The sequence below is a fragment of the Podarcis gaigeae genome (genome assembly GCF_964106915.1).
Source record: "Podarcis gaigeae genome assembly, chromosome: 1".
Lineage (NCBI taxonomy): Eukaryota > Metazoa > Chordata > Lepidosauria > Squamata > Lacertidae > Podarcis > Podarcis gaigeae.
Genome location: NC_139678.1, coordinates 117,171,197 through 117,191,160, shown reverse-complemented (window position 1 = coordinate 117,191,160; position 19,964 = coordinate 117,171,197). Strand labels below are relative to the sequence as shown.

General features: G+C 43.4%; 1 protein-coding gene and 1 long non-coding RNA gene across 3 annotated transcripts in view; one reads left to right on the top strand and one right to left on the bottom strand.

The window, feature by feature from the left end:
- The window catches only part of LOC310827718 (neurabin-1-like), a 38,589-nt gene extending 34,526 nt beyond the window's left edge, over positions 1 to 4,063 (bottom strand). The window contains exons 1-2 of one of the 2 annotated variants that reach the window (XM_083704091.1): positions 3,485 to 4,063; positions 571 to 2,431 (exon numbers count right to left, since the gene is read on the bottom strand). In XM_083704091.1, the coding sequence (XP_083560217.1) occupies positions 571 to 2,175 (1,605 nt within the window). In that variant the 5' untranslated portion in view covers positions 2,176 to 2,431; positions 3,485 to 4,063. The remainder of the gene's footprint in view (positions 1 to 570; positions 2,432 to 3,484) is intronic. The other variant, XM_083704090.1, reaches the window with a different exon arrangement.
- A 53-nt stretch (positions 4,064 to 4,116) lies between these two features.
- Positions 4,117 to 6,981, top strand: LOC310833282. Its single transcript, XR_014558616.1, has 2 exons — positions 4,117 to 5,128; positions 6,138 to 6,981. It is a non-coding gene; the product is annotated as an uncharacterized lncRNA (long non-coding RNA).
- The last annotated feature ends 12,983 nt before the right edge of the window (positions 6,982 to 19,964 follow it).

The window sequence follows — 19,964 nt, the reverse complement described above, 5'->3', positions numbered from 1 at the left end:
TGTACAAGCCTAGCAATTTGAAAGTTCCAGATAAATGATCATCTTCAAACATTAACCACTATTGGGAAATATTTCTTTAGATACTTTGGGTGATATCCAACACTCCCCCCTGCTGACCAAAGGCATCCATCAGGAGAATGGGAAAGAAAAGCATTTCTCAGTAATTCCCCCTCTTCCCTTCAGTCCTCAAAATCTGGAGGCTGACACCGAGAAGCAGTTTTTGAGTGACAGCAGAGGGTGTAGAGAGGAGGAGTCACCAAAAACTGCCTCCCGCCACTGCTGACAGAAGCTTTCCATCAGTGAAGAGGAAGCAGTGGATATCACTCATTCAACCCAATTATAGGCATACTTATTTGGAAGTCCTATTAATATCAAAAGGGACTGGCTGCTAAACAAACCAGGTGGATGAAGCCAAGGGGTTCTACAATTACATTCAGTATTATTTGTCACCATAATTAAATCAAAAGCAACAATGATTATACCATACAACATGTAATCTTCTGGAAATGGCATCATCACATTAGGCATTAGGAAAAAGGAAGGAAAATACAACTATCCATGACACTTTACCTTGATTGGGGCTGTGGAAAACTTTACTTTCCTATCTGGATCGGGATCTTCTTCTTCAGAGAGTCCAGGAAATTCCTCATAATTACTATCATAGTTGTATTCCTCCTCTGGCAAGGTTTCCTCTCCTTCAGGGCCCTGACTGTAAGTCTCAGTTTCTCTGTCATCGTCAAAAGCTGCATTCTCTATCCCAAAAGCACTGGAAGAAAATCCACTACAATTTTCTGGCCTTTCTTGTTCTTCATCCTCTTCTTCACTATCTCCTACTTGTTCTATACGATCATGCTCTCTTGTTTGAACTTCCTCCGGAGATGCCACATCTTTTACTTCTTTTTGATGGGGCTCACTGCACCCACTAAGTTTCTCCATTTCTTCAAAGGTGAGGCCATTTCCTTCACCTTCCCAGCTTGGAAATCGGAGTGGTTTCTCCTTCTGGAAGACATTAACTTCCCCCACAATTTCACCATCATTCTCTGAAGTTTTATTCTGCACCATTATCAATTCAGCTCTAACTACTTCTACCTGAGAGATTTTTATTGGGGCTCTATCTACTTTAGTGGACACATTGTTTGTATACTGCAGATTCCTCTCAGAGGTTTGTTGCTCTCTTCCAGACGCTTCTTCAGTGACCCTACTCTGTTCAGGTTGATTTTGCTTCAAGTACAGCTCTTCCTTAACCACTGGTGATTCCCAACTGCAGAACACCGACTCGACTGGACTTTGAGTACCCTCATTTTTTGAAGTGTCTTTACACTCTTCACTGTCACTGTCTCCCAGGAAACTCTCCAGTCTTCTAGAAATAGGTCCAGCATTCAGTGAGGACAATCTAGAGCTGGAGTGCTGCACCTTGTGTTCACTGTTCCCTTGACCCTCTGCCTTGTCTATGGTGACTTGAGAGCCAACATCGGTATTGAAATTAAAGTGATCAACCACACTACTACCGTCAGAGGAGGCAGAGCCATGCCTCCTCCTATCTTCAATCCTTTCATTTTTGCTAGGAGTACATCTGTCCAATGAGCTTGGTTTTTTTGTGTTCCTTTCAAAAAGTTTCCTAGTCTCAGAAAACTTCTCCGCTAGGGCAGCTTTGTCTAGATGTCCTTCATCACTGCTACAGATAATTTTGTCAGTAATCGAAGAAACAGGTAAAGAATCCTGGGGACCACTGCAAGGGGCAGAGTCAATATTTAGGAGGTTGTTTTTTTGAACACAAAAGAAAGATGGGCTACTGGGAGAAGGAGGAGCAGGGTCACTTGCAGCTGTTTTGGTGATGATCTTGGGCTCAGAGGGTGGGCTGTTCTCAGAACAAAGTGGAGTGGAAGAGCCACCCATCTGCATGAACATATTTTTGATCTTGTGTACCCTATTGCCATAGGTGACAGCTCTGCCCCGAACATGTGGGTCATTACCTCCACCATTGGATGAGCTAGTCAGCTTTTGCTGGGAGCCAGATCTATTTGAAGCATTATCCGAGTTCACAGAATCAAAACTGCACTTAATAGCATGAAAATCAGCTTTATAGGCATTTCTGTGTGGAGAAGCACTTCTTAAAGTCCTCTCTCCTTTTCCTTCAGTCTTCATCATTGTCAAAAGGAGAGACCCTTCACTCATTTACAGTGGGGAGAGGTATGAAAACCAACAGCAGTTGCCCTTGCTATTCTTCACAATGCCAGGATACAAGCCTCTTACAAACTGGAGACAGAATGAGACTGGAAGACGCCTCTGACTGGCTTATTCCATGCAGGCACTGAAGTGAGTTGTGGGAAGAGCCAGAGAAGAACACACACAGAGAGAACAAGCACTCGAGGAATGTATCTGGAAAAACGGGATCCTAGCGCCACGGCTGATCTACTATCCTGAAAGCCATCTGCAAAGAAAGAAAAGTTAATGAGCCGAAGGAGGAGACCTCACCCTTCTACGTATCTCAACTTCTCTCAAACAGAATTCCATACCCTGAGGAGCAGTGGGAAACTTATCTCTATTGTCCTCTGCCAATCAAAGTGGAAGCAAAATCAAAATTAAAAAACGATTAAGTCGCAGATGAAATAAATACAAACTCTGAATTTCTGGAATTAACGCAGACCGAAGCTCACTGGGGCTTTACCCTGCAACAGTGTTGGAAATAGTGAGGAGGAGAAAAACTGCTTTAAGCATGTGGAAAGCAGTTGCCTCTTTCTCACTGGCCATTGAATAAACCGTAGGCAGCTCTTCCTCATCGGGGATTAAGAGGAAAGGCTTCCAGGGCAAGAGGATGCGGCTTCCAGGCAAGGCTGGGGAGCCCTTTCCACAAGGGGAACATTTGCTCCCGGCGCTGCAAACTTTTCTTTCTGGACAGACCTGCTGGCCCAAAGGAGGCCGATTTCTCTTCCCCCCCCCCCCCTCGCCCCATGAAAATACTCTTTTCCCTCCTCTGCCTCCAAGAGGCTTGGCCGTTCCAAGTTCCTTGGAGGCCCATCTCTGGCTGTTCCTAATTCCTGAGGCGGCGGGGGGGGGGCGGAATACAGTGGGGGGGGGGGAAATACGTGGACGCCACAACTTCACCCCCCCCACACACACAATCCCAGCCAGCCCGCCCCCGCCTACGTCCTTCTTCCCTCACTGGGTGTCTCTCCCTTTCTTGCCTAGGGCCAGGCAGGAATGCGAACAATTCCGGCCCGAACTTTGAGGCTTCCTTATGAGAGAAGCGGAGAGAGAGTCGTCGTTGCCGTCGTCCGTCCCCCCCCCCCCCCACGGGAAGGGAAAGAGAGCCAACTCCGAAGGCTCACAATGGAAAGCCGCTGCCACGAAACTCGCCGGCTCCCTCCTTCCCCCCCCCGTCCCCGCGGAGAGTTTGCCCGCTTTCCTTTCCCTCCTCACGGGAACTCAAACAACAACAACGGCCCACCCCCCCACACACAAAAAGCACCTCCGAACTTATTACCTGAGGTAAAAAGCTCATATCCCGCGCGGCAGCAGCGGCGGCGGCTCTTCCCCCTCCGCCCGTATCCGCCCCTCCGAACAGCGGCCCCCGAGGCTCCTGCTCCGGTTAACTTCTTCTTCTTTACTAGCTCTTTTCTTTTCTTCTATTTTTTTTTTTTTTTACAACTCCGCCCTCCTCACCCCCAAAACAAAAAAAACCCCAAACTATTCGCCCGCCCGCCTTTCCACTACCACTACTCTCCGTCTCGCGCGCCCGCCCGCACGGCCAGTTTATAGTTCTTCTACGGTTTTCTTTCTCGCTCTTTTCCCCCTTCTTCTCCTCTCTCTCTCTCTCTCTCTCTCTCTCTCTCTCGTTCCACAGCCCCCTCCCCTCCTCTCCAGGCCGCGCAGGCGGGCGGGCGGGCGCGCGCTCAACCCCCTACAACAACAAAGGGAGAAGGGGGGAAAAAGAGTCCCCGGAGCGCGAGCCCCGCTTCTTCCTCTTGGAGGGAGGGAGGGGGAAGAGGGATCAGAGGTGAGGGACCAGGAGGCGGGGAGGAGCGCGAGCGCGGCGGCGAAGTTCTGAGGGAAACGCCTGCATCCGTTGGGATATACCATACTCGGGAGGAGAGGGAAGGCTCGGGCCGTACCATCTTGACTTGAGGGAAAAGCCCGGGGAAAGAGGAGCTCCGGCGCCTGTTGTTCCAAGTTTGCCCCCTGCTGCTGGTGGCACCTGCGTATTTCTCTCTTTCTCTCAGCAACGCAAGGAAACCCCCCCTTGAGACTTGTTTTATTTCCATATTTTCCATTTTCAACACCCTCGCAGCAGCTCATAGATGGAGGGGAGGGGGTTGGCTGTTGGATTCAAATCCCAAAGCAACCAATGGACCATATTCATTTATCTATCTATAACTATATACATACAGGCCAAACGTATATGAAAATATACTTTTTTAAATTGGAAAAATGCAAATATTTCAACCCTAATACTATGTAATAGATTAAGCTATTACTGGACAGGGCCCTGGCATCTTAGAGAACTGATACAATTCCCCCAAGGCTCCGAATTATTTCTAATGCAATTTTATTGGAGGACACGGTACGCATATGCATGTATATTCCGTTGATAAAAATGGGACTGACTTCCGAATAATGTGGATCTACAATCCTTTGGTAACTTTTAAGGCTAGTACAGTGGTGTTTACTTTGGAGTAAGCACGCAGGTTCAGACTCTTAAGCTTGCAGAGGTCACCTGCTGCATCCAGAATTGTGGGTGCCTGTCAATGAATGGCAAAGTTGGTGTAGTGGTTTAGGGAAGGCAAACCTTCTCTCAGCCTCCCACCCCTCCAATTCCAAATTCATGTATGGCTGCCTGTTTGCTTTAAGGTGCTGGCACTGGTCTTCAAAACCCTAAATAGCATGGGACCCAAATAGCTGACGGAGTTTATTGAGAATTCAAACTTCTCTGCTGTATGAGAAAGTAAAATTGAGTCCTATCAAATGAGGTTTTTTCTTCCTCTTTTTCTCTCAGGTCTTCTTTTCCCCTCTTAGGCTGGATACTGAAGGTCATTTCTGTTAACTTGCAATAGAAGTTATTACTGTAGCACAAACTCAGTACTTGTACATACACAATGGGGAAAGAGGAACCTTGCAGCCTGGAGAAAAAGTGAGTTCATTCTGTCTTCTTATTTCCTAATTCCTAATTGCAGCTACTCTCTCTAGCCCCATTCCAGCAGATGGAGTTATGAAATTGGCTACATTAGATTTCAGGCAGCACCTGGTATTGTCAATTTCATTTCCTTAAAATATGTTCTCCAGTGTGACAGAAAAGGGCAGTATATACTGTTCAAATAGGAAAAACCTAGAAAATGTTTTTCAAATCTTCTGGCCATGGAGGAGCAGATACCTCTGTGCTTCCCTACCCTTTTTATTTATGGGTACTACATTCCCATAACAAAACCATAATTTTCAAAGGCTCATGGGGAAAAGCAGATATGAACACATTGCAACACTTTAATATTTTGTCTGGGCAGAAGCTGAGGAGAAGGAAGAGTGTGTTACCCATCTCCAGCGATGTTATACCCAGTAGCTTATGCAGTGATGCCAATGGGTATCCTTTGCAGCCATTCAGACATATTGCTGCAGAGCTACTTGGGCTGTTCGGTGTTTCGCTTTGTGTCATGTGCTGCTTTAAGGACTACAAAATCCTGAAAAGCTAGTTTGTCCAAAAGCTATGGCAAAACATGTACCATAAACACTAAAAGACCTTCAGTATTGCCTGTTATAACAGCTGAAGTGCTACGGTGCTGGGCTGGATGCAAAAGCAAAACTTCTCAAGCATTTGAATCAAAAGCCACAGAAATGCTGATTCTAACACAGTTAATAGGGTGAAATTGCTATAACGATATGCAGACTAGAGATAACCAAGCAAGGTGACGAGAGCAGTTTTAAAAGCTATGCCCATGCTATTTTCATTTACATATTTATCAACTGCCCTTCACTATAAGATACCAGGACAGGTTACAGCACTAAAACAATATTTAAAATTGTTGAAAGCCAAGCCAGTAGAATTCCAGTAGGATGATGGTTTCCAAGTATGTTTACCTGGATAGACAAGCATTTAACAGAATCATAGACTGGTAGAGTTGGTTTGTTCAACATTTTTCTTTCTGCAGACATGAAGTCATCTTGTGCCATGCTCTTCTTGAATAAAAATGTTCACCACCAGAATAGAACTGGGTCTAGTTTACAGGTAATTTCCAAGCAAATAATCAACATTGACAGGAGAGGCCTACCAAAATTGATCCAAATACAAACTCTGAAGCTTCAAGTTTTGACTCTGCGTTTAAACTGACAGCCAGCTGGTTAACTGTAACCAGGTGAACTTTGTGAACTTCCCACCAGAAGTTGTACACTGGGCATCTTTTCCTCCCATGTGCCTCCCCTTCTCTCTGCCCCAGACTGTACACAAGAGTTTGAAAGCCTTGAATCTCTTTAACAGGCCTAATTAAGCCATATGGGCTGCATAGGGACAGGATGGCAAATCCTAAATCACAAAGTTCAGCAAAGAACATAATCTAAATCTGCATTTTGTTTTCCTCACATACAAACCAGGGGAAAACAATAAAAAGGGCATGGTCGCAGGAGTCAGAAGGGTGGGAGAACGGAATTTCCTCCACATTCTAAATGTTAAAAATGCTGTGTAGCTTTGCATTTACAGAATAATGTATAAACTGGTCCATTATTAGTTTCAAACAGAGAGGCAGTGAGAGATTCCAAGATGATTCCAAGCGGTATATATATTAAAGTGCCATGGGGTACAGACTTTCCTCAGGCATATTCTAGGCTGTTTTCTGAATGTTGAGCTTTTACTAAAGGAAATATGAAGAAAGTATTGGCAATATTTTCTCCTCCAATTGCTCATTAAAGAATAAAATGTTTCCACCTTCCTGTGTTCTAGCTGTTGAGCTCAAAGACCCTGGGATAACTGATAAACATGGCTGCCTCATTTCTTTATTTTTTTAAAAAAAACCACTTTAATTGTATTTTATTTTACTTGTATTTATTAACATGCTAGCAGGACCAGTGGTCAGCTATGATGGGAATTGTAGTCTCAAAACATCTGGAGGGCCGAGGTTGAGGAAGCCTGTCCTAAAGTCTCGCAGTAAAATGTCTGGCAACAGATTTGGTTCTTTGTTGTTCTTCAAATGTATTAATCAAGGATTCCACTGACTGGTTGATTTTTAAAATTTCATGGGCACAGCATAAAAAAACCATCTAAAAAGTTATGGAAGTCTAAATGACTTCCTGATGAGTTTTACTGCTCAGTGTGCCTGGAATACAACCTTTGTGAAGCCTTGATGTGCAGAAGAAATATGCCTGAAAGATGTTGCTTCAAATATCATTATTTTCTTATTTCCTGCATGCATGTATATCTGAAGTTAAAAAGATGTATGTGCTGTTGTCATACAGGAAGTGATTTTGGTTAAGAAAAAGGCTTACGTTTTGAAGTGGTACCAGGTTTCAGTGGTAGATAGGCTTAGTAAATTGTAAGCCAAAGGAAACTTCTCTTCGGTATAGAATTAGACCACAATTTCTGTAAGCTTAAACTAGGTCTCTAATTATAGATTACACTCTAGTCAAGCCTGAAGGTTATAATTTAAAACTGTCATAGCAACTATAGTTCAAGTTACACAAAATCCTGTCATGGAGACTTAGTAGAAGCATGAGAAAGAAACCTTTAAAATGTAGTCATGTGTCCTTTTAATGGGATGGGATGAAGCAAAGACAAACAGTAAACTCAAACAGAGGGAAGAAAAGGAGGCAACCGCCGCCTCTTCTTAACAGCTGAGCGCAATTGTATCAAGAACAGGATGTGCATTTATTTAAAAGCATTTCCCAACCGTTGTCCAAAACACACACTCAAAAAGGAAAAATAGATTTATTAACATATACAGTGTGGTAGTGAACTAGCTGATCATGTGCGAACTTCTGTGGAGTCTGGAAGTATGTCCCATAAAAAGTTTGGAAGATGGTGGGTGATAAATATGGAAGCATAAGCTGCCATATGCAAAGTCAAACCATTGGTTCAGCTGGCTCAGTATTGTCCACATTGTGGCGGCAGCTGCTCCACTGTGTGGATTGCAGGCAAATATATTTCCGTGCCCCATCTGGAGATGCCAGGGATTAAATTTGGGACATCATTAGTTAGTTAGTTAGTTAGTTAGTTAGTTAGTTAGTTAGTTAATTTATATTCCACACATTCAGTATGAGTTTGTGCTCTCAGGGCAGCAAAGAGAATCATAAGAAACAAAAGCTACCATTTTTGAAATGAAATAGATTGGAAAATCAAACTGCTCTAAGTTAAAGAATGCTTGGATTCACAGTTCTTCAACTGGGAAAACAGAAATGTTTTTGTCTGACATTTAAATGATAGGCAGGCCTCTTTGGGGAGGGCATTCTCAAGATGAGGAGCCACTACAGAAAAGCCTCTCCAGTCATTATCACCCACTGAACTTCAGATCAGAGGCATAGCATGGGCGAGGGGGCTGTTGCCCCAGATACAGCTTTTTTTGAGGCCACATTTTGCTCCTCACACCGCCCCTGCCAGCCCCGTGCTGCTTTGTGAGTCCGATCCCTCATCCCAGCAAAGCAGCGTGGAGCTGGCAGGGCATCAGGAGGACACAACAGGTATGTGCCCTTCCAATCAGCCCAGTCGGACCGATTTTAAGGGCACCTGCCTGCCTTCCTGCATCCTCCTCATGTCACCCTCCGCACCACCACCACCCTGGCGTGTCTGTCCCGGGCGCCTTGAAGACACATTCCACTGCTGCTTCTGATGGTGCAGTTCCCTGGAGAAAGATCTCAGATGATGATCTCAGTGGATGAGCAGATTGATACAGGAGAAGGTGATTCAACAAATATCTGGGTCTTCTTCTTCTTCTTTGGCAATCACTCTTAGCCGAGTAAGATTGTCTTCCATAAACACGGTTTTAACAATGAGTCCATGAGTGACTGAAGGCTAATTCTGGATCCCCACGTCCTTCCACAGTGGATACATTGGTTTCCGGGTGGTAGTTGATCACGGTGTGGATTTGCCAAACGAGCCTTCAAGATGTCATTTCCCAATGTTAGTATCACATCATTGTTTGTGTTCAAATTCTTTTGCTTTGGAAATAATATGTATTTGTCATGGAATTCTACTCAATATTGATCCAGAGCAGAACCTCAATGTATAGTTAGCAGAGTAAAAACTTAAGCACGTTGCAGGATTCCCCCCCCCTCCAAAATAGACCAGAGGCTACCGAAGGCAAATGAGCATAATGGTAACAAATCCAATACATTTAGGATTGGCACTGTCCATAAGAAAACAAGTTGCAGCAGACTTAATTTAAACTTACAATAACTTATAAGTCAAAACTTTAACACTAAACAAACTGTACAGAACCCCACACCAGAAGGAAAAGAGATAGAAAGAGAAAGTGAAACCCAGGCTCCTTCTGGCCCTACTTTTATAGTCAGCATGACCTTGACAGAAAGAGATAAGGGAACCAGTTTAAGCCAGCTGTACTCAGCTTCTCTGAAGAAATAACCCAAACATCATGAACTCTTCTTGTTTCTTTCACACAGAGAAGCTTTCAGGACCCTCTAATTAATTAATTAGAATAGGAAAGATCTCTACACATCAGATTGATACTTTCTGCACTAAGAAATGCAAACTAACAGTACAGTGGTACCTCGGGTTAAGTACTTAATTCATTCCAGAGGTCCATTTCTTAACCTGAAACTGTTCTTAACCTGAAACACCACTTTAGCTGATGGGGCCTCCCGCTGCCGCCGGAGCACGATTTCTGTTCTCATCCTGAAGCAAAGTTCTTAACCTGAGGTAATATTTCTGGGTTAGCGGAGTCTGTAACCTGAAGCATATGTAACCTGAAGCGTATGTAACCCGAGGTACCACTGTCTTCTTGTTTTTAGCTCTCCTTAGAGACTTTCCTTAGAGACTTCCCTTAGGCAAATGGCTGGTTATTGTGAGAGCAGGGTGTTGGATTAGATGAGCCACACTGGCCGGACCCAGCAAGGGTCTTCTTATGTTCTCAAGCCCAACTCTGCATGGTAGCCATGGCGGAAGGGGGAAGGTTGCAGGGTGTAGGCTGCAGGCTGGCACAGAAACTGGGTTTGATCGGGCCCAGTGATGGCTGGTGATGGCTATGTTACCAGTTTGAGATTCAGTTCTTTCTCTTGCCCCCTCTCACTCTGGCAGGGATACCACCAGTAGGTCTACCACCTGCCCACATTTTCAGCAGAGCTGACTAGAAGGACCACTCTGCTCAATCCAAGGTCCTCGCAGCTCACCATAAGGGGTAGCAGGTTGGATTGTCCTGTAAAATAGCAGGGTGGGTGGGGAATGGTGCTTCTCAGTGCAGATTTGATACACGCAAGCTACCAGTGAGGAAAGAGTAAGCATACCTAATTATAGTTTTAATTGGATATAAATACCTGATCAACAGATTTAATATTCAGTGGAACCATCTGGCTACTGCAGAAGTACATAATATATTTGGCTTATTAGTGAGAAGCAGAAATGGGAAGCGGGGGAGGACATGATAAAGAGGCAATGAAAATCCTTCTCTAGCTGAAGTGGCAAATTTCTGTCTTTGTGACAGTATTTAATAATGTTCTAATTGTACCAGCACTGTGAAGTTATAAATAACTCAAGTGCGCAATGATGATTAGAGGATCATAGTTGGCTAAAGACATGTATCCAAGATTAGATTAATGGAATCTTGATTTAGCATAAAGTTAAAATTGTTTCATGACAAAGCCAAAAAGAAAGAAATGAAAATACCCTATTAACATTTTCACAAGCATTTTTCTTTTTAAATTGCTGCTAGTAAAGCTTTTCTGCTATACCATTTCTTATCTAGAATCATTATTCTTATCATCTTTGCCCATTTTTTCCACAATACATATTTATTTCATTAGTATGTCTAGACAAGAATGTGAAATCATCCTGATGCCATATGTTTAACTGTTTATTTTATTTTACTATGACTCTAGCTCAGCTGAATGCCTACTATTATTAAATCTTCTGAAAGAACAAACAAACATTTGAACTCTGTGACACCTCAAAAATGTAATACATGTTTAAATTCTACAGTAGGTAATAAGGCCCAGCAATTTCATTCAGGCTTAGTTGTGAAAGAGTTGCACAAAATTAATGTAAACCTCTGTTATAATCCTATACTTGAGATCTGTGGCAGAAGAGTAACAGGATTTGGCAGAAGCCCTTCTATGGAGGTAGAATGCCAGATATACCATTGCCACAAAAAGATGCTGTCAGAACATCCCACATGCAAATGAAAATAGGCTACCAGCAGACTGATTCCACTGGTGTAGATATGCTGGCGCAATGGCCCAAAGGGATTGAAGTTTTGGGTAGAACATGAGCAACATACTGTATATATGCTGTATCCTAGTAGCCTTCAACCTTTTCAGACTCCAGTACTCACCTTCAGCCCAAACATGAATTTGGGGACCAACTACTTAAGTTTTTAACCATATAGTTATATGGTAGCTGTACTACTGTTGCAACTCAATATTGGGTCTTAACCCACCAGTTGAAGACCAATCCTCTACTCCAGAGGTGGGCAACTCTCAAGAGACTGCGATCTACTTTCAGAATTAAAACTGGCAGTGATCTACCCCCTTTTTTCATAAGATGCACAGACATTTCCCCTTACTTTTTAGGAGGAAAAAAGTGTGTCTTATGGAGCGAAAAATACAGCACTTAATAAATCTATATAATTGAATAAATGCTAACAGAAGACTTAGGCTGGATCTCCAGACACATCAAAGAAGCATTGCATTTAAAGGTGTTGCAAACTTCATACAGGGAAATCCCGTTGGCAAAAGACAGGACTCCACAGCGCCATCTGATGTCACAGTGTTAAAACGCATATAAAGCGCTTTTATCTTTACGAATGTAGCTGAGTCCTTAGTGGTGTAGGGGAAAACTTTACCTTTTCCAGCTGCCGTCATGCTGGAGACTGAAACAATGTCATGATTTGTTAGAACCACTAATCTAGAGCAGTATCAGAGAAGGTTTCAGTTACCCGCTACCGCATAGCCAGATGAGTAATGCAATCACACACCTACTAAGCTTGTATTTGCAAGCCAGCACTGATACTAATGAACAAACACACTTTTGTTCTACACTAGTGGATCCTGAAATGAATTTGCTGGCAAGGAATAGTTGCACCGAAGGGTCTTTCAGTTCTCTTTTAATTATTGAAGCACTTTATCGTTGCAGGTGCATATTATTCAAAGTGTGAGGGCTAACCTTTAAAGCCTTATTGATGGCCTTGGTACCTGAAGGAATGCCTGGCCTCCATAGAAGCCTGCCCACATGCTGAGTCCTTCTTGTGGGATGTAATCACTATAGCAGTCAAATACAACATTTCCTGTTTGCCTAGAGTGGACATGCAGGGGAATGTTACTCCAGCCAGGAGGACTTCCTGTCACACCTGTCTGGAGCATCCTTCCCCTTCATGTGACTAGGTAGATGGGCATGACGCTGGGAGACCCCATAAAAGGGCTGGTCACGAAGCCACCTTCCCTTCGTCCATTTTTTTCTCTTGGACTGCACTGCTGGCTCTCAGCTAGCAGCACATGGGTCCATCTTCACAAAGGGTGTAAGCCAAATTCTGTAACTGTAACTACCAGCCAAAGCCTGCCTTCAGGGATCATACTGTGAACTAAATGTAAGTAAACTTCTCATTACTTATGAAGAAGACTGTTGTGTCTTTATTCATTTTAAGAGGGAACAAAGGGGATTTACCAAGAACAAATTCCAATCTGGACAAGCCAGATTGGATTGCTTAACTCAAGAGATTCAAATGAATCTACCAACCAGCTTCCTGCAGTATAAAAGGGTAATGTACTCTGCTGCTGACTCACCAGCGTGAGTGGGGAAGTGAGGATATATTGATCAATATAGCCTCTCCTACTATCCACAACATCCCCACACTTCTCTGTCTTTTCCCCAGGTGTGCCTTGCCAAATGAGGTGAGGCAGGTAGTGAATGGGAACGGTACATATTCCATTACAGTTAGAATGGACCTTCCAAGTGTTGCTGAACTACACCTCTCATCATCAATAACCATTGGCCATGCCTGCAACCAGCTTGAGGTGAAACAGGAAGGTGCCGCCCTACCACCTCCCAACGCCTACCTTACCTGGGTTGTGAGGCAGTGCCTCCAAAGCAGGGACAACGATGACAGGTTTCTTGCTGGAACTCACTTCCAGAGGTGGGGCACCCATAAGCTGGCTTCTTCCACCTGAGGTAGCCTAAGCCCATCTGCTTGCACCATCTGGAGGCCATAGATTCCCCATACCTTACTGAATGCTTGTGAAACATGGACCATTTATAAACGCCATCTCCAACTCCTCGAAAGATTCCATCAACGGTGTCTCCAAATATTTTTACACATCACTTGGGAAGACAGGCGAACTAATGCCAGCGTACTGGAAGAAGCAAAGATGACCAGTGTCAAAGCAATGATTCTTCAAAATCAGCTTTGTTGGACTGGTCATGCTGTGCAGATGCCTGATTATCATCTTCCAAAGCAACTACTCTATTCCAAACTTAAAAATGGAAAACATAATGCTGGTGGTCAACAAAAGAGGTTTAAAGACTCTCTCAAGGCAAATCTATTTTTTTTTAGTATAAACACTGACAACTGGGAAGCACTGGCTTGAGAGTGCTCCAATTGGAGAACAGCCTCTACCAAAGATGTCCTTGGCTTTGAAGACGCTCAAACTCAGGACAAAAGGGAGAAATGTGCTAGAGGAAGGCACACTTGGCAAACTCTCACCATGATCAACTCCCACCCGGAAACCTATGTCCCCACTGTGAAAGGATGTGTGGATCCAGAATTGGCCTCTACAGTCACTTACGGATCCACTGTTAAGACCGTGTTCATGGAAGACAATCTTACTCAGCTACGAGTGATCGCCAAAGAAGAAGAAGAGACACCTAAATTAGAAGAAAACCATGCTGTGTTTTTTTGTTTTTGTTTTTTTCAAAAAGAGCACCAAGGATGATAATGTTTCCCCCACACACACACACACAGTGTACACTAGGGTGACAATTTTTGGCACTGGAGAAATGAAGGTAGTAAATGGTCATTTTCAAAAGCTCAATCATTAAATACACACAGAAGCGAGGCTGGAACTCTGAAGCTAAGCCCCCTGATTTGGAAGCAAATGGCTTTGGAATTCATGGCATTGAACTTCCAAGTTAATGTATGAGGATTTGGACGCTCTGTTCACTAAGCTGGTGATACTGTTAAGTAATGCCCAGGGCTGGTCTTCAATAGGTGTGGTTTGTGGACACTATGAAATCTGATTCATCCTACTTTGACTTTATGAATAAGGATTATACTTGAACACAGGTAATCACTACTCGGAAACTGTAGTGGTAAAAGTAAATCATAAAGGGGAAACCACAGGAAACCTCTTGTTTGTTTCTCAGACAGATGAATCATTGCAGAAAAATAGAAAGGGCTTCATTCCACCCCCACCCTCACCCCATGAAAGAATAGTTGCAATTAATGGTGACATATTATTCCAAATAAAGGTGCAATCTCCTGCTGGAAAAAAAATAAAGCACAATAGCTGAGTCTCGTGCAGGTTTTGGAAATGGTAAAGTTCCCAAGTGATTATCGTACCCTGACACTTGTGTGGGCACACTCTTAAGCTGCAATGAGTTAGAACTGCATGGGCACACTACAGAGTGATTTTATATACAGGCTCTTGCCGACATTTGCCCAAGTCCTGGCCTCGTATTTCCTACTGGCATTTTTAGACCTATTTGCCTGGATGGGAGGTGTTATGTATTCAGTAATCTATGTTTGCCTGAGCTTGAGTATAGTCACTAAGGATTCTGAGCTCCTGTGTTCTGATTCGATACATGATTTCCTATCACAGAACAGTTCAGGATTTGGGCCTCTGCCATTGGCCCTTAAACTCTGAGTCATGATTTGCAGCTTGGAGGTTTAGACAGCCAATGACAGTGGGAGTGGGAGTGGCCCAGACCTTCATAAATGTATATAAGCAGTTGCTTTGTCCCTGTTGTCCAGTTCTGTTAGTTCAATAAAACTTGTTGCTGTTATCACCGTGTCTTGCCTCGTGGGAACCCACCTACTTCAGGATGCGTGTTCTAAACTGATTGCTTAGAAATATTTCTTCATTTCTTTGCAGGAATGTGTCCACCTTGAGTGTCTGTGGACAGGACAAGATATGCATACAATGGCAAATTTTAAAAAAAATCTAAATAAATAAATAAATGTATGCACATGCACACACCCCAATACATTCATGTGTAGGTTTATGGGAAGTGGATTATCTCTTTCCACCTGTGCTGTGATTTCAAAAAGCAATTAAAAAACAACAACACAACCCTCCAAAGCTGCAATTTGACTCAGAAAGGAAGTTGCCAGGGCTTTGACAGGAACACCAGTCTGTCCACAGGAAACCCCTGTTGACTCTCAGGAACCTTTATGGATTTGTCGTTCTAGCTAGTTCATCACCTTGCAGAGAGGAATAATCGTCATAAGCCTAAACTTCACTGGGAATTGACCTGACCATTACAAGTGACTCAACAGAGAGAGCCCTACTCTCAGATGACCATCTTCTTGCCCAGATGGGAATAAAAGATTGAACGTATATCCTGTTAAATGGGTCAGGCAGGCTGATGACACCATGGATCAGCAATGCAGCCTCAGCAAAAATATTGGAGTTTCCCAGATCCGATCGTCGTGGGGTTGTCAACATCAGATCTCAGACCACTTTGGTCAGCTTAGGCTTTGGGGAGACTTTCAGGCATTCACAACACACTTTCCAGCGACAAGTTGTTGAAGTGTTTTATTATAATAGTCACAATACCAGACTATCTCTTTGTGTAGCTTTGTGCATCGTCAAGAAGCTGGGTAAGTGGGAAAATAAATCACTGTTCCTTGCTGATGCTTTGTCGAGAGTGCTGTGTTCCCTCTGTATTTAAGTAACCATGTATGACCTAACTTACGAATAATCTTTCCTATTATAGGCTGGAACAAAGCTGGCTGCTAAATACATTCATTATAGGCTTCAAGCGCTGAAACGGTTCTTGGTTGTTTTCAATGGAGCCTAGGAAATACATTGTTGGTTGGGAAGTTAAAAGCTGCAGAAGCCTTGTGCTGTTTACCACTTGCAGCTGTTTCCCTGCCTTCTGAAGTGTCAGTTCCAGTCTGTTCCAGCCTTGCCGTTTTCAGTTAAGGCCCTGTGGTGATCAGTGTGTGCCTATGCAAGGCAGAACCCCCTGAGAGATATTCTAAGCATGTCCCTGAATGCTCATATTGTAGACAGATAGATCTTTTACTTGTGGAGGTAGAAAGAAAAGCATGCAGGCAATAGTTTACTCAATGGCTCCCTAAGAGGTAAGACATTCAAGTAACCTTAATCATGTTGAGTCACCTGTATTTTATGTTCTGGTTTATCTGGACTACACTGTGGCCCCCACCTCACCACAAAATTTCTGCCTATAGGGCTGGTAAACTCTGGGCAACAATGGCAGCTTCCCCTCCCAGGTGAGTAGCTGCTTGGGAAGGAATTTCCATTGGGTCTATGTCACAGAAAAAGAGTTAAACCAACCAACCAACCACCCTTCCACAGGCCATGGGACTAGTCCCCATCATAAGCACTCCAATGGCAGCTATTTCAAAAAAGGACAAACCCATTAAATGCATGTACACACAGGGTGTGATGTGGTGGTGGTGCCACGGGGTAGTAGCCTCGGGCACAAAATTTGTTAGGGGCGCAACATTTCAACACCTGGTTCTGCCTCAATACAGCTACGTGCTTCCATTGCTGGGCTCCATTGAAAACGGCTTCTCAATGAGAACCAAGAAGTGACCTCTCCAGACAACAAAACAATTCTTCTTTTCTTCTCTCTGCAATCTCTTGGTTGATGTGGACACCTTAGGCAGCTGAATACTCATGCATGCTCTATCTGTTTCCCTCCCACTCACTCCTCCACGTTGTCCCGGGTGCAGGCAACCCATGCTATGCTACTGCGTACACATATGATGTATCCTTCAGAAGAGCAGAAAAGAGAATCCTGGCTAGGAATCAGGGCCACTGTAGCCATGCTTTTAAAGCACAGGTGTTCTGGATGCGAACACTGGCCTTGAATAGCGGGGTATAACTTCCTTTTTGTCCTCTGGGACATAGCCATCATCTAGCTGAAATCTAGAGATGGGTTCTTCTGAAAAAATCTCAGCATCAAGCTTATCTGCACAGATTTTTCTTTCTTTCTAATTTCCATCTCACTCCTTGATCCTAATGAGAAGTGAGTTATTAGGAACATGAGAAGAGTCCTGCTGGCTCAGAGCAAAGCCTCATTCAGTTGAGCTTCCTGGTCTCACACTGGCCAACTGGATGCCTGTGAGAAGCCTACAAGTTTTTTTTATTCTCACTATTTTACCAAATTCTATACAGGTATACCCTCCAGGTTCCCAAAAGTAACTGCACCCACCCCAAAAGATACTACAATGCATAGGACTGTATAAAAATACTTACCTATTAATACTTTCAAAATTAAGTTGAGAGCCAGTGTGGTGTAATGGTTAAGAGCGGTAGACTCGTAATCTGGTGAACTGGGTTCGCGTCTCTGCTCCTCCACATGCAGCTGCTGGGTGACCTTCGGCCAGTCACACTTCTCTGGAGTCTCTCAGCCCCACTCACCTCACAGAGTGTTTGTTGTGGGGGAGGAAGGGAAAGGAGAATGTTAGCCGCTTTGAGACTCCTCAGGGTAGTGATAAAGCGGGATATCAAATCCAAACTCCTCTTCTTCTTCTTCTTAAGTTGCAGAAATAAAGCCTTTAATATTTATTATACATACTGTATGTGTTTAGGCTTTTTGCATACAGTTTTATGTATAATGTTGTATATAATTACAGTGGTACCTCGAGTTAAGAACTTAAGTCGTTCTGGAGGTCTGTTCTTAACCTGAAACTGTTCTTAACCTGAAGCACCACTTTAGCTAATGGGGCCTCCTGCTCCCGCTGCACCGCCAGAGCACGATTTCTGCTCTCATCCTGAAGCAGAGTTCTTAACCTGAGGCAATATTTCTGAGTTAGTGGAGTCTGTAACCTGAAGCGTATGTAACCCAAGGTACCATTGTAGTCAAGGTTTTTTTTAATGCACAAGTGACTTGGACATAAGAGAGCTCATGTGATTAAAGAGGTGGTTCAATGTGGCTGCTTGATCAGCTTGAAGTGTTCCCAGTATTCAGTGATTAATTGTTTTCACTCTAAATTCATAGAATCATAGACTTGTAGACTTGGAAGGGACATCTGGTCCAACCCCCTACAATGCAGGTATCTCAACTGAAGCATCCATGACAGATGGCCATCCAACCTCTGCTCAAAAACCTCCAAGGAAGGAGAGTCCACCACCTCTCATGGGAGTCGACACAACTTTAAAAACAGTTCAAAACAATTTAAGGTGACTATATGATAAGAAGGACGCGGGTGGCACTGTGGGTTAAACCACAGAGCCTAGGACTTGCCGATCAGAAGGTTGGTGGTTCGAATCCCCGCGACGGGGTAAGCTCCCGTTGCTCGGTCCCTGCTCCTGCCAACCTAGCAGTTCGAAAGCACATCAACGTGCAAGTAGATAAATAGGTACCGCTCCGGCGGGAAGGTATACGGCGTTTCTGTGAGCTGCTCTGGTTTCGCCAGAAGCGGCTTAGTCATGCTGGCCACATGACCCGGAAGCTGTACGCCGGCTCCCTCGGCCAATAAAGCGAGATGAGCGCCGCAACCCCAGAGTCAGCCTAATGGTCAGGGGTCCCTTTACCTTGATATGATAAGAAAGCTCTGTTGATGCTAACCTCTCTTTAATAGCCCATGTCACACAGTCCTGCCACCATATGGTGATTCCTGTCATCACATGATCCACCGGGCAATTATGATGTCCCTAGACCAGTATTGTAAATAGGAACTATATATTCTAATTGCATTTACCTTAATTCTATAATTTATCTTTACAGTTGTGTTGTTATATTGTATTTGACAAATATTCTGATTTTACTAACCTTTTCCCCTTACAAACTTTGTTCTTTACATATCAGTATTTCTGTACCGGAGCAGTGTTTTCTCGTATATTCATTCACACAACTCCATTCTTTTATTAAATTTTGATTTGTTTGACCTCTGAGAGCTGCCGTCATTTTGGCCAATTCAACAAATTGAATTATGTTTTTCGATGCTCACCAGGAGGAAACAAATGTAGTAAGACACTTTCATGCCTAGAAATTCATGTGGTTTGTGGTTTCCGCAGTTCTTGTGGTATTATGGTTTCCTTAGGAGCTACCAAATACACCCACTGATTGTTGTGCTGTGTTATATGTTCCATCAGCTCCTTTCTATATCACTGTTATATACACACATACATGCACAGAAAACTCTGTCTCTCCGCCCCCCCCCCCCCCGTATTAAACTCAAGGAGATTATCATGAGCCATGAACTGATATCAGCTAGTCATCTGCATGTGTTTTCTAAAGCCCATTTTTTAATAATATACCTAAAGGGAAGTAGATTATTTCAAGCGACAGTGCTCAGTACCAAAGAGAGGTCAGTTTCCAGGAAATGAGACAGATGCATGGAAATAAATTTTACAATTTTATTAGCTCCATTCATGCATTTGATAATAGGTTGACATTGGTTGGTGGAACAGATATGTACTGTAGCCTGCTTAAATTAACTGATACGTATAAATATGAATTAGTAGCAAAATTTTGTGGTATACAGTCTCTTTTCTCCAATATCTAAGTAAGTTCCTCCTTTTTAGCAAAAGATGACTGTTATTGCACTTTAAATGCTGTGTTTTTAGTAACTATGTTTTTTGTAGATTTTATACCCCCAAAAACGCAAAAAAAAAAAAACAAATAAGAGAAAACA